We start from the raw sequence: 14,860 nt of genomic DNA, 5'->3' as shown, positions 1-14,860 counted from the left end.
GGGGTTTGCCACTGGATCTGCTGCTATGGGACTGGTGAAGCCTTTCTGAATTTCACCAAGTTTTGCCTGCTCCACTATGGCGGATCCACCAGCTGCCTGAGAATTCAACCCCAGGTATTGTTGGGAAGGCTTATCATGATAGTCAGAGGTCTCACTTTTTTTCGCCCTATTCCCACTTTCTCTCACTCCTTTGTTTCTAAAACATTTTGTAGCAAGGTGACAGCAGCAGACGTTTCTTGGGAAAGAAAGGCAGAAGGCCACTACTATGCTGTGCCATTTAAACACTTTTTCCCTAAAGAAAGAAAAAGGAAATGGTGCAAAAAGAATGTAAAATGCTTAACACTAGGCATGAAAAATTTATTTGTGATTATTCATTTCCAGGGCAAAAAACAAAAACATTTCCCAACAGTCAGTGAATCCCCTGACAAGAACAATAGAGCAGTGAGAATTCTGTGCAATTTTCTCCTGGTGTTCAAATATACCAATTTTGTTCAGTGGAGTTATTCTGTGAAGAAAACATGGGGTGTTTTTGCACAGAAAACAATTTATTATACAAAAACTGCCTCTTTTTTGGACAGAATAATTCTTTCATAACACTTTAGGACGTATGAATATGGAGATAATACTTTGGAGCAATACTGATATCCTCCAACAGCAGGGAGAAAACCACTGCAATTATTTGCAGTTGCTTCCAAAATAATAAAGGATTTAAATCCCTAGCACTACAGCTCTCATCAAATTTAAGTAATTTAACTTTCCCTAAATTGTTCAGATTAATTTGCACAGGACACATCTTCTTCCATTTTAAGACTTTTTCCCCCCAAACAGCCACTAGCCTGCACCCTCAATCAGGTGAATTATGAGGAGGAGAAAAGGTGTTTACACAGAGTAGAGCTTATGAAGGTTAAGCACTTTCCCCTTTGCCAGCAGCCCTGTTCAGAAATTATGCTCCTACATTTAGTCAGTCCATAAGTGGGTTTTCCAATTAGATCTGCTCTGCCACCCTACAAAGCATCTGTGTTTACAGATGGTTTGCTTTCCTGGATGGCCCTTGTGGCCTCTTCCAGTTCTAAGATTCTATGATTCTATGAGTCCAGTGACAACTGATGTGCAGTTGAATCCACTCTGGGTTTTCATTCAAACCTTGGGTGCATCTACACTACAAATCCTAGGATTCCATATGACGGAGCTACACCACTTAAAAGTGGTGCTGAACTGCATTATTTCTCCAGTGTTGATGCACCCTTGGATAGCTCTTTAAAGCTTGGACTAAAGTACTGAGCAGATTCACAATGTGCTTGGCAGAAAAGCTATCAGCTATCCCTGAAGTGGATATCTTTAGCAGGAAAATCTTTACATCTACAAGCTGAACATGCAATGATTTCCTGTGTACCGGAAATTTATGCAATTAAAGTTCCCAGCAACACAAAACTTTGTGCCTTCCTGTTTGCACATGTAAAGATTCTCTTGTGACAAACATTGCTAGTGATGTGGCACTAACTGGTGCAGCTCCACTTTCTGGTTATGCATGGCTTGAGCATGTGAGTGCCATTTTTGGAGATGGGTACAGTTCTGCTTAAGCTTACACAGCACCCACAGGAAAACAAAAGGATACTTAAAGGCAGGCTAAAGGATTGTTGATCCACATTAACAGTTACAATCTTATACATGTATACTCAAAAATTAGTTATTTAACACAATGGGACTTAGAAGTAAGCATGAATGGAATTGTACTGTTAACATGCTATAAATACTTGCCTGAGAGCAGCTCCAACTGAACTGAGTGGACTTCACTTCTGTATAGAATGCACTAGATTGGGCTGTAAATTACTTGTACAGAATAAGGAATCAATTTTATTGCTGATGATGCTCCATACTGTCTCTTGTTCTATACAAAATTTCCTGTCACTGCTTCTTCAAAATATGGAACATGCAACAACGATTCACTTGCTGTGAAACTTATTAACGTACCTTGTCTGAAAGAGAAATGTTTTAAACATATAAATATACCACTGTTCTTTTCTCTTTTCAGAACTGCTGTAATTTCCTCTAACAACAATATAATGATTCACAGTCAGCAAGACTGCTGTGTGCATTATTAACTCATAATTTAAACCGACTGAAAGGAAGATTTTAGCTACCTCTTTTATAAAATCTAGTTTTCATTTTCTTTCACCCACTGTAATTTGCATATATTGTGACTGGATTGAAATTTTAAGCACATGTAACATATGAAAATATGTTAATCATTTGGGATATGAAATCTAGTTAGTAAAATTGCTTTTTCTAATGCTTTACATCGTACAGCTCAATAATTACATTTACAGTCAATTAAATGCACATTTGAAATTAAGTATTAATTTCATGCACTCATTGAACAGTGATTAATTGTCCCATATGAAAACTGCATTATCCTTATAAACTGAACTTCAAATCAGTAAGTAGAAAAATGAATGTGCATTTAAAAGTTAATTCATTCTTTTAAGATATGGCATTAAAAAATGGCTTTGCACATTTTCCTGCCAAAATTACAAGAAAGTGGGAGGGGGGGGACAATCTGCCTCCCTAAACTTATCTATGGCACGTTACAGACTGCCCAAAACGGGCGGTCTTGCACCACTGCCGTTGGCTGCGTCCGGGAACCGCAGCCGCCAAACCGCGCGGTTCCCGGGCGCAACAACAAAGAAGCACCAAAATGGCACTTCTTCCTGGGCTCCGGAAGAGGCGCCGCAAAGTGCGAGGCGTGCACTCGCGGCGCCACTTCTGGTGTGCGACGTCCGGACGTTGTTACATGCTTAAAGTTGATGTTGAACAATGGTGACCCTCTCCTAAGGTTTTCTTAGGAAGATTTAATGAGAGATTTGTCATTGCCTTCCTCTGAAGCTGAGAGTATGACTTGCCCAAAGTCACCAAGTGGGATTCCATGCCTGAGTAGGAGTTTGAACCCAATCTCTTGGAGTCCTAGTCCAACATGTAACTACACCATGCCAGCTGTGTTGTTTCTTTGTGTCAAATCCATTTTATGATTTATGACTTTAGGCGGGTTACAGACCGCCCATTTGGGGCGGGCTGTACCCGCCCCTTTCCCCGGTGTATCGGGGCCTCAGCGGCCAGAACGGCAGCCGCTAAGGCCCCGATCCGCCGCTTTTCAGGCTGCGGGGAAGCGGCAAAACGCCGCTTCCCCACAGCCTGAAAAAGGGTGTCCTTGGGGCTTCAAGCCCCAAGGACACCCCGCGGCGGTGGGGAGGAGGAGAAAGGGGCCGCTTCACCCCTTTCTCCCTTGCTTCGCTGGGCACAGCCATCTGAAGGCTGCGCCCAGCGGTGCAAAGCGGCGCCGCAAACCAGGAAGGAGCTCCGAAATGGAGCTCCTTCCTGGTCCACGGAAAGGGTGCACTAAGCGCCCTGGCACAGACCGATGACGTCACGTCCGCGTCGCCCCATATAGAGGCGGCGCAGTCGTGATGGCGTCATGGCGGCCCCCATGTGGAAGGGGAGCCGCCATTTTGTACGGACTCGGTCCATACTAGGGTTAGGGGCGTGCAGAAGCACCGCACCTTCCTAACCCTAGTACGGACTGACTCCGTACTTTAATGGTGGTGTATAACCCGCCTTAACCTCCTTATGGACACAGATAAATATGTGACCTGGTGTGTAGCGTTGTTTGCTCTTGCTGCCAAAAAGACTAGGGAGAAATACATAGCAGAGATTGCTGTTTCCAGTAATGGGGATAATTTGATTTTAAAGGGCCCAACTGTGAATCTTAATATATTAATATATGTTTTCCAAGTTATCCACAACTGTCAATGTTAAACTTTCGCTATTTAGTACAATCTGTTGTATACTGTTTTTATGCAAATTTTGTGTGTATTGTAATACGATTTTGATTTTTGCAATGGCCATTGGCCAAAAGCAATAAAGAGAGACTTACCTTTTATGATAACCCTATCCTAAACTTTTATTGGCAAGATTTATTCAGAAGGGGTTGCTTTTCTCAGATGTAGAGACAGTGTAACTTGCTATGGTTTCCATAGCCAAGTGTGGATTTGAACCCTAGTCTCCTGGAGTCCTAATCCAACACTCAAACCACTAGGCCACACTGGCTCTACAACTGTATAACAGCACACTCCCATGTGCCCTGGAAGTCCGTCAGAAGTCCTGCCCCCTGGAAGTCACACCCTCATAAGTGACCGCACTGGCTGTCACCAACCCTAGGGATGCCACTGAGCCCGGTGCCTTAATTTCCCCAAAAAGCTGTGTATTGAAGAGTATTATGCAGTGATGACTAGCTGAGGATTATATCATAGTACATGATTATAGAGCTATGATTCCACTCGACAACTTCTTATGGACTCCTGGCGTTGGTAGTTTAGTGTAAATGTAAATACCGCCTCCCAAAACCACAAGGTAGGAATCCTGGCAATTAAAGTAGAATCAAAGCAATATTGTATAGTGTAATGATACCCTGGGTGTCACTATAAAGTTCTCATGAGCAGGAGCCCAATGTTATCAGGTTTCTCGTTCATGGGAATGTTGTAGCCACATTCAATAGAATGCAGTTATAGGACTCTCTCCAGACCTTCATATTTAATTTGAAAACGTCTACAGTCAGCACTCCACATTCACAGCTTTAACATGTGTGGATTTGATTATCTGCAGATTTGATTAATATGTTATCTCTAGTAATCTCTAGGTCCTCCATAGCAACTCACTGGAGGTTGACCATAGAGTCAAACTGACACTTCTATTGACATTTGTAGGTCCTCCAGCGTGAATATGTTCAGCATCTGGCAGATGATGACCACAGAGTTGCACTGGAGGACCTAGAGATTCCTAGACAGGTTTTATCTCAGATAAAAAGAGACAGTGTTTTTTATCTGCAGTTTTCTGCTTTCACAGGGGTCCTGTGCCCCTAACCCCACAAATGTGGAGAGCCCACTGTAATTAGATCCAGGTACTTGTAGATGTGGGGTGAACTTATGCAAGTGCTTACATCTCGATGCTCAGTTTTAACCCTACATGTGTTCAGGTGATTAAAGGCTTCACTCTCAGGCTGACCTACCTCATAGGGTTGTTGTGAAGAGAAAATGTGGAGAAGGACAGCCATTTAGGCTGCCTTGAGCTTGTTGGAGGAAGGGCAGAATATAAAAGCAACTCATAAGAATACATAAAATAGATGAATCACTATCATTACCTTCATTATCACACAACACCAACACACGAATAACGTTTTACACAGTAAAAGAAGACAGTTCCCTTGCCTGGAGAACCTGGAATCCAATATTTCACACAAAAGAAACAAGGGGAGGAGAGGGCCAGTCATATTTGTACAAATTCTTAGGCACGTTGTTAGGCTTTGTTACAATGAAGCAGGGGTATAATAAAGGATACTATCTAGAATTCTAATTCTGTAAATACATGTTGCTGAGTGCACTTAATGCTTTAATAATTACCATCAAGAATAGCTCAGGGGCAATCTCAGAAAAGAAAAGGCACTGCCTTTTAAAAACAGATTAAGATTTTTTAAAAAGGATAAACTATCTACTCACAATGAAAATTTCACTTTATTATTGCATGGGCAGATCTAACATAATGCTGAGTTCAAACACTGGTTGATTGATTCAGTCCCCGTAACACCCCCCCCCCCACACACACACACACACAAGAGTAACTGTGCTTTGGTGTAAGATTAAGAAAATACATCTCTAGCCAGGCTTCTTGTTCTCACCAGATATGGTTCCAGGATCCTCTTTTCCCCCATAATTTTAATTAATATTCAGTTGCTGTAGGACAGTCAGGATGAATAAAGACACACCCACTTGACGGGCCAACAAACATGGGGAGGGGACAGGCACCCAGTGGTACATCTGGTGATTTAAACAGGCAAGTCAGGTTGCATCTCACTAATGAGAGTATTTTACAATGAATGCAAAGGTGCTTACATTTGAGTAGACATGCACAGGCTTGTAGTTGTAGGTCTCAACTGTTATAGTACTTTCAGACTTGGGGAATCTAAGAGCTGTAGTCCCAAAATCATCACCATCATCATCATCATTCATTGACTCTGGAATCCTTCCCCAAGGGAAGTAAAGGTGGCTCCATTCCTTCTGAGCGCCTTCGGCTGCATCTACACTGCAGAATTAATGCTGTTTGATACCACTTTAATTTCTATGGCTCAGTGTTATGGAATTCTGAGATGTGTAGTTTTGTGAGATTATTTAGCCATCTCTGTCAGAGTACTCTAATAATAATAATAATAATAATAATAATAATAATAATAATAATAATTTATATTTCCCACCTCTCCCTGCGGATCGAGGTGGGATTACAACAATAAAAACAACATTACAACAATAAAAGCTACAGTATCTTATGAAATACACTCAGTAAAACAGTAACACCACTGCCAATACAATGCATTGACTAGGGGCCATTCAGACTACCTTTTACTCCAGTTCAGAAACGGGATTAAAAGTGGGAAGTTCATATTGGCCCTCATTTTTTAACACCCGAATTCGAGGTTTGCACACCCATTGAGGGGCAAAAATGGAGTTTTACCTGTAACATTTGAGAAAAACCAGGTCCCGGCAATTGTGAACTTGGGCCCGGTCATGTTTGGGTCAAGTTCAGGGAGGGAGGAGGGCAGAGGGCAGAACATGCCTCCCCTTCATCGGGGCAGAGGAGGAGGAGGAGGAGGAAGGAAGGAACAGGACGAAGGGTCAAGTTCAGGGGAGGGAATTAGGTCAGAGGAGGGCAGATGGCGGAACATGCCTCCCCTCTCGCAGGCAGCTTTCTCTCTCTCTCTCTCTCTTTGAAATTTTTATTTTTGACAGACTATGCAAATAGTTCTATAGGTTGATACATATACATATTGATATAATGTGTGTGCTTGTGCTAAATTTCCCTTTCTGCTTGCTGCCGGCACGGCACCTCACTTTGCAAGAGGCTTTTTTTAAAAAATTATTTTTTGTGTCTGTAATATGCGAATACTACAATGCGAATGTTACAAATGTTTCCCTTTCAATTTGGGAAATTGATACAATATGTGAATGCTTTTTCTACATATGTAAAGGCATTCTGGGGTCGCAGTCAGAGGGAAAGCAAAGCAAGAGGATGCAGAGATGGCATTCTGGAGTGAGGAATTATTACTATTATTATTATTATTATTATTATTATTATTGTGACGGGAAGAGGACGGCATGGGGGGGGAGGCAAGGTATGATTGGGCTGGAAGCGAAAGAGAGGCTAGGGGCTGGCATGTAGAAACCCATGACTTTGGGGGAGTCACTCTCTCTCAGCCTCAGGGGAAAGGCAATGGCAAATCTCCTCAGAACTAATCTTGCCAAGAAAACCCCAAGATGGGGTCTTTTTAGGGTTGCCATAATCTGTAATGACCCATATACACACAACACATACACATACACCTGGAAGTTTTTAAATTTGACAAGTTGACAGAATTTGTGCAAACTGCTGCCAGGTTTTTTTGTTTTTTTTAAAAAAAAGGAGGGGAGAAGCACCCATTCCATTGGCCAATGGCTGTAGGAAACATCACCTTTGACGAAAGTGGAAGTGAATTTGATTGACAACAAAGGAGGCTTCATTTTAAACCAGTACTGCAAATGTGAACTTCTGAGGGGTAAATTGCCCCGATCGAGGTAAAAGATAGTGGGCACTTGTTTCCGAGCAGATTCGAGAGGAGGGGACCCGGGTCTGCCCAGTTCTATCCAGGGCAAATGGGCGAGTGGGAACGGAGCCTAAATCGTCATCTAAAATATATACCATTGCAAATGGAGGTGGAACATTTTTTACTCTCTTATAACAGATTGGGTGGATACACCTGCTGGAAGAGATCTGTCTTAAGTGCCTTCTTAAAGGCATCTAAGGTGGTGATGAGACAGATCTCCTCTGCCAAGCCATTCCACAATTTAGGGGCTATGGCAGTGAATATTCTGTGGGAAGTTGTTGTTAACCTGGTCTTTACATGCTCTAATAAATTCTTCCCGGATGTTCTGAGAGTGTGAGCCAGATTGTGTAGGGAGAGGTGTTCCCTCAAATAACTCAGGCCCAAGCTGTGTAGGGCTTTAAAGGTAATAACCAACACTTTGTACTCCACCCAGAAGCTGATTGGCAGCCAACGAAGAGATTTTAATATGGTTGTTATATGGTCTGACCTAGATGTTCCAGTGACCACTCTGGCTGCCTTGCTATAAAGGTAGCCCCATATAGAGCGCATTACAGAAATCTAGATGAGAGACTATCAGTGCATGTACTACTGCTTCAATGTCCTTTTGGTCCAGGTAGAGATGCTGTTGGCATATCAACCAAAGTTGGTACCATGCACTCCTGGCCATCATATCCACATGTGATGATAACTGTAAAGATGAGTCCAGGAGTACTCTGGTGCCACAACAAACAAAAAATCCCAGCATTAAGCCATGGCAGTTAAAGTAGTGTCAAACTGCATTAACCCACAGTGTAGACATGGCCTTAGAGGTAACTAAGACTATTGTTTTCCTTCAATACTTAAAACTAGGGGTGACTGATGGTTGATTTAACTCTTTAGCTTTAAAATTATTTTAAAGAAATTATTTTAACCTGTTTCTAACTGTTTTCATATATATATATATATATATATATATATATATATAAAATGCCTTGGGGGCCCTGGTGGAAAGAGGGAATGATAGAGAAATGCTTTAAATATTTTTTAAGTGCTAGTGTCAAGGTATTCCAAGTACATCAGGTACTCCAATGTCAAGGTTCTCTGATGCTGAGTAACTTCTCCAAGCTATGTGAGGATAGCACTTCCAGCACAACTGTAGAAACTTGCATCTGGCCTTCAAACCAGCTCTGCACTGTGTGAAGGGATAGTGGACAATTCTTATTATGCAGGGTCTCTCCCATGTTCAGTGCAAAGGCATGCAGATTCCACTTCCCTTCTTCCAAGTGTGAAGACAAACAGTAAACCTCCTGATCAAGGAATCTTCCAAAACTTGTGCAGAATTCAGAAATGCTCAGAAAAACAGCAAACTTCCATGCTTCTCCAAGACTTGGTACAAAAGGGGCACTATCACATGCCCATTAAACAACTTGGAAAGGAGCAAGGAAGATGTGTTTCATCATCATAATCAACATCATCACTACAGCCAGTTCCAAATGGATTGACAAAACATCTGAATGAAATCACCAGAATCACAAAACAAAAAAATGACACTACTTGGAATGCACCACATTATTTTATGGCACCTCTACATTCCTGGATAGAATCCAAATCAATGACGATCCAAAACTCTACTCAGGTACACTGACAGTTTGTGAAACTAAGATGATAATGATTGTGGTGATGATGATGATATACTGACACGTGCATTTGTAGAACCCTGGACACAGGATTTGAGAACCATATCCTAATAATCATATAACAAAGCAGATAATTTCCTTTTGTTAACTGAAATAGGAGCCAAACCACTTCTTAAAGGAGTCAGCACAGTTTATAAGGGGGGGGAATAAACAAAAAAGTGAGCAAATAAATGTTTTTATTTCTTATTGTTCCAGGAATGTATGCAAAGCCTTGTCTGCGCTGCAAAAATAAAGCAGTTTGACACCACTTTAAGGTCCCTTGCTCAATGCTATGGAATTCTGGGATTTGTAGTTTTGCAAGATATTTAGCTTTCTCTCTCAGAAAGCTCTGGCACCCCCCAACTACAAATCCCAGAATTCCATAGCACTCGCCCATGGTAGTAAAGTAATATCAAACTGTCTTATTTCTTCAGTGCAGATGCAGCCTCAAGTAACAATCTAACAGAATAGCATTCCAACTTGTAAAATGGCACCTGTGCCTAGAACCTGGATTAAAGTAAAAACAAAAATGTTCTTTTGTGGTCTTCTCACACTACAATAGCCTCTTGCTGTCTAGCAATATCCACTTCCTATCAACTGAATGCCAGTTTTAAATTATCTGTCCTCATCTTTGGAAAATAACAGGAGACCACAGATCTGAAGAATCACTTTCATGTCACTTACATGAATCAGTGCAATTAAAGCCTGAATAAAAGTAATCCTGCCAAGAGCTAATAGAATATTAGTGGCTTATTAACTTGGGGATAAGCCAGTGTGGTATAGTGGTTTGAGCATTGAACCATGGCTGAGGATACTAGGGTTCAAATCCCCACTCAGCCATGGAAACCCACTGCATGAGCTTGGCCACAAGCAAAAAAAAAACCTCTGAACAAATCTTGCTAAGAAAGTTGCCATAAATCGAAAATAACTTGAAGGCACACACCAACAATAACAACAAGCCTCATTACTTCAGTCTCCAAAAGTCCACCCCAGCTTCATTTCTTGCTGCAAAGGAGATTTGCCAGATCTTATTTTTTTTTTTTTTTTGTTAATTCTAAGGGGTTACGCCTGTTAGAAAACAAGCCCCCACCAAACATAGAATCATAGCATCATAGATGATTTTCATACCAGTGCTTACTGTGGGGTATGTGCTGGTAAATCACCCCTAAACATTGAGAAAGAACGTGTGTGTGAAAGCCTGGTGTGTTTCCTCAATGTCACTGAATCTGAATGGAAACTTTGCATTCAGAGGAAATGCCCTCTCCCCAAATGATTCAGTGATGCTGGAGAGGAGCCAATGATTCCCTGACATTGAGGAAGCGCATCAGGCTTTCAAATATGTGTACTTTCTCAATGTTTCAGCAGCGATTTACGAGTACTTAAGTGCTGGTATGAAAATCTTCATAGAGTTGGAAGATACCACAAGGGCCATCCAGTCCAACCTCCTGCCATACAGGTACACACAATCTAAGCACTCCTGACAGATGGCAATCCAGCTGCTGTTTTTTTTTTTAAAAAAAAAACAAAAACAAAACTCCAAGGATGGAGACTCCACCACTCTCCCAGGCAGCATATTTCACTGTCAAAAAGCTCTGACCATTAAGAAGTTCCTCCTGAGATTTTTGTGGGTTTTTTCGAGCTATGTGGCCATGTTCTAGAAGTTTATTCCTAATGTTTTGCCAGCATCTTTGGCTGGCATCTTCAGAGAATGCTAGCATGGAAGAGAGTGGAGTATACTATGTGACCCTACATAGGGAGGAGTGATTTCCATGTTAATCTGTTTATTGTTCTGTTGTTGAATGGCAAGACCTCAGAGTGGGAGGATATGCAAAGAGGATTAGTATCTGTTTAGTGATCATTGTCTGACCCTGGGTGATTTTTATTTGCATTTTGCTGGGTCTTGATTTTAGTGTTTTTCAGGACTGGTAGCCAAACTTTGCTAACTTTAAGGGCTTCTTCTTTCCTGTTGAAGTTGTCTTGGTGTTTGTAGATTTCAATGGCTTCCCTATGAATTCTGATCTAATAGCTGTTGGCATGGTCCAGAATTTCATTGTTTTCCAATAGCATTTTATGCCCAGGATGGTTTATAACATGTTCTGCTACTGCTGATGCTTCTGACTAACCCAGTCTGCAGTGTCTCTCATGTTTCTTGATTCGTGTTTGGAACATGAAAGCCTTTGACTTCACATTCCTCCTGAGATTTAGGTAGAATCTCTTTTCCTGTAGTTTGAATCCATTGCTCCTTGTCCTAGTCTCTCGAGCGGTGGAAAATAAGCCTCTTCCTCTTTGATATGACATCCTTCCAAATATTTCAACATGACCATCATGTTCCCTATTAACTTTCTTTTCATCAGGCTAAGGATTCCCAGCTCCCTAAGCCACTCCTCATAGGGCATGGTTTTCAGACTTTTCATCATTTTGATTGCCCTCCCTGGACACACTCTAGATTCTCAGCATCTTTGCTGAACTGAGGTGCCCAGAACTGGACACAGTATTCGAGGTGAGGCCTGACCAAAGCAGAATACAGTGGTACAATCATTTCCATTGATCTAGACACTATACTCCTGTTGATGCAATGAAGAATCACATTGCCATTGTGGGCTGCTGCATCACGCCGCCAACTCATGTTCAGCTTGTGGTCTACTCCTAGATCACTTTCATATGGACTGCTGTTTAGCCAAGTGTCTCCCATCCCAAATCTGTACATTTCATTTTTTTTTTTTTGACAAATGTAGTACCTTACATTTCTCCTTGTTGAAATTCATCTTGTTAGCTTTAACCCTCTAATCTGTCAAAGTCATTTTGAATTTCAATCCTGTCCTCTGGGAAATTAGCAACCCCTCCCAGTTTGGTATCATCTGCAAATTTAATCAGCATGCTCCCTATTCCTTCATCCAAGTCACTGTGGCACTTCTCTAGTCACCTCTCTCCAGGATGAAGAAAAACCACTGGGGAGCACCCTTTGGGTTTAGTCAGGTGTGATCACCATCAGCCATGATTATGGCACCGCCAGGCTTTGCGTCGGCCTGGCCATGTACTAGGGTTGCCCGGGGGCGGCACGTCTGCATGCCCCGCAACCCTAATATATGGTGGTGCTGTAATCATGGCGGCCTCTCATCTACATGGGGGCTGCCATGATTACATCACACACACGCTGCATCCAAATGCCATGGCACATGCATGATGTCTCTGCGCTGCCCCAGGAGCTCCTTCTGAGCATGCGCCTCGTTTCTGCAGCCACCAAACGGCTGCGGGAATGACGCCAAGGAGAAAGGGGCCAAGCGGTCCCTTTCTCCCATGGCTGCGGCTCCCGGGGTGTCCAGGGGCATGAAGCCCCAACGACACCCCTTTTCCATGCCACAGAGAAGTGGCATTTTGCCGTTACTCCGTGGTCCAGAAAAACTCTGGATTGGAGCCACAGGGCTGCCGGTGAGGCTACCCTGCTCCCAACCCAGAGCTAAAAGGGGTGGGTGCAGGCCACCCCAAAGGGGCAGTATGACCTTGCCTCAGTCAGCCAATTACAAATCCATCTAACAGTAGCACTGTCTAGGCCACATTTTACTAGTTTCTTTGCAAGAATATCATGGGGAATATAACAGGACTTAGCCCCAAATACAGATAATCAACTGTAAAAATGCTGCATATTCCTTCCCACCACTCCCTTCAACAAGGAGAAATTTATGGTTAGAATCAGTTAACCTCTCTCCTCAATATAATAGTTCCCATCACCAGAATGAAGGTATTTCCACCCCACTCTACACATTCCCCAATATAACCTCACAATGTGCTGCAGAGGATTGGAAAGGGAAAGAAAAGAAGAGAAATGGGGAGGAGAGATGCATTTAAAATAAAAAGCAAATTATGGCCTGGGGCCAAAAGTGGCGTGCTGCCGCCTATACTAGGGGTTCAGGAGTGTGCAGTAACCACATGCTCCCGACACCTAGCGTGTACTGGCGGCAGAATCATGGCAACGTTCCGTCCACACGGGCACCGCCATGATGACGTAAGCGACGTGCACCGTACAGATGTCGCTATGCGTCACTTATGTCACTGGTGCAACAATGGTGCTCACGTGACGTGCGCTGGGTGCCTTAAAAAGAACCTGTTTTTTCCAGGTTCTTTTTGGGGTGGAGGGATGCCGCACAGTTCAGCTGCTGCAGCATCCCTCCAGAGTAAAACCAGATGCCTCCAGCCCACCCTTTTGGGACAGCTACTGGAATTAATTTCTCTGCACCCAAATCATGACATCCTATCCTGACTTCAAATTGTTATGGAAAAAGTGGGAAAACCGTATAGTTTTTAGTCTATATTCATTTCAGTTCAATCAGAGCAGCAATATTTAGATGATTCATGTAACTGACAGAATACCCACTCCCTCCAAAGACTTAGGCTCATGAAGAAGTGATCACAGGATTAAAAAAGTATGAATTTTCTTGTTGTACTAATGAGGCTCATGCTGAGCATCAGGCCATTAAACTCAATAAGGACTGAAATAACCAAAAAACAACAACATGTCCCCTTGTTGTTTTAATTCACACCATGTTTGGCTGGCTTGAATGATGTAACAATGGAACTTGTGTCACATAAAGTGTCTGACACTGTGACAAACTTAATGCAAGACATGAGCCATGAAAATAATTGTTGTATTCTTTGTCAAAGAGCCTGTTGAGATCTGGTCCACCCTGTAGACCAAACAGTGGCAATCTTGGTCATGGGAAAGAGAAATGAGAGATCTGCCACCAGGAAACCATTTCTGTAAAGAGGTCTTCGATTGTTCCTTACACAAGGTCAAAAAGACACAACCTTTTGTGCAACTATAAGTTGCATTGCTATAGTGCCCCAATAAAATCCTAGCCTGGGGTGGGCAACTAGTCAGGGGTTAAGAAGTGACACTGGTTCCCGCAGGGATGTTGGAGGCCACATGTCCACCATCTCTCCACCCAAATTGTGCAAAGTAGAAGGAACCCAAATATGATCTGGGGGTTGTAAATGGCCATAGGATGCACTTTCCCATTCTTGTTCTACCCTAACAACACAAAACTCACACATCTCCTCTGACTTATGAACCAGTGGATCCTGAAGTATTTTTCCCCTACTATCTAACCTTTAATCCTTATTAATCCACTTTCTGAAAGGTGCCCACCTCCAAGTACCATGCCAGCTTGACAGCATTTCCTCAAGCGACATGCAGGACAGTTCTTCCGACGAATTTTATCTACTATGCAGTCATTCCGTCCAGCACATAAATAGTTATGTTGACCTGTAAGAAAGTAAAGGGGAAAGAGAAGAGATTACTATACCATGAAGCAATCTCAACTGTAGCTTCAACGGATAACCAGAATTTCCTGCCTTGAATCCCACTGTGGGAGAAAGGTGGGATATAAATCTTTGAAATAAATAAAAATAAATAAATTGAAGAATTATCCAGCCAAAATTAGAAATTTCTTAATCCCCTTGATATTCATGGGAAATAAACTAGAGTTTAGAAAAGATCCTTTTTGGACTACAGCTCCCACAATCCCCT

The 14,860-nt window shown here is 42.4% G+C and overlaps 1 protein-coding gene across 3 annotated transcripts in view; it reads right to left on the bottom strand.

Moving 5' to 3' along the window:
* PGR (progesterone receptor) overlaps positions 1–14,860 on the bottom strand; it is a 106,784-nt gene that overhangs the window by 46,806 nt on the left and 45,118 nt on the right. For all 3 annotated transcript variants that reach the window (XM_089512777.1, XM_089512779.1, XM_089512778.1), the window contains exon 3: positions 14,480–14,596. In XM_089512777.1, the coding sequence (XP_089368903.1) occupies positions 14,480–14,596 (117 nt within the window). The remainder of the gene's footprint in view (positions 1–14,479; positions 14,597–14,860) is intronic.

This window comes from Sceloporus occidentalis, unplaced genomic scaffold (genome assembly GCF_023333645.1).
Source record: "Sceloporus occidentalis isolate IW3139 unplaced genomic scaffold, rSceOcc1.0.p SCAF_2, whole genome shotgun sequence".
In the NCBI taxonomy this organism is placed as follows: Eukaryota; Metazoa; Chordata; class Lepidosauria; order Squamata; family Phrynosomatidae; genus Sceloporus; species Sceloporus occidentalis.
This window is presented reverse-complemented; position numbering and strand designations above follow the sequence as displayed.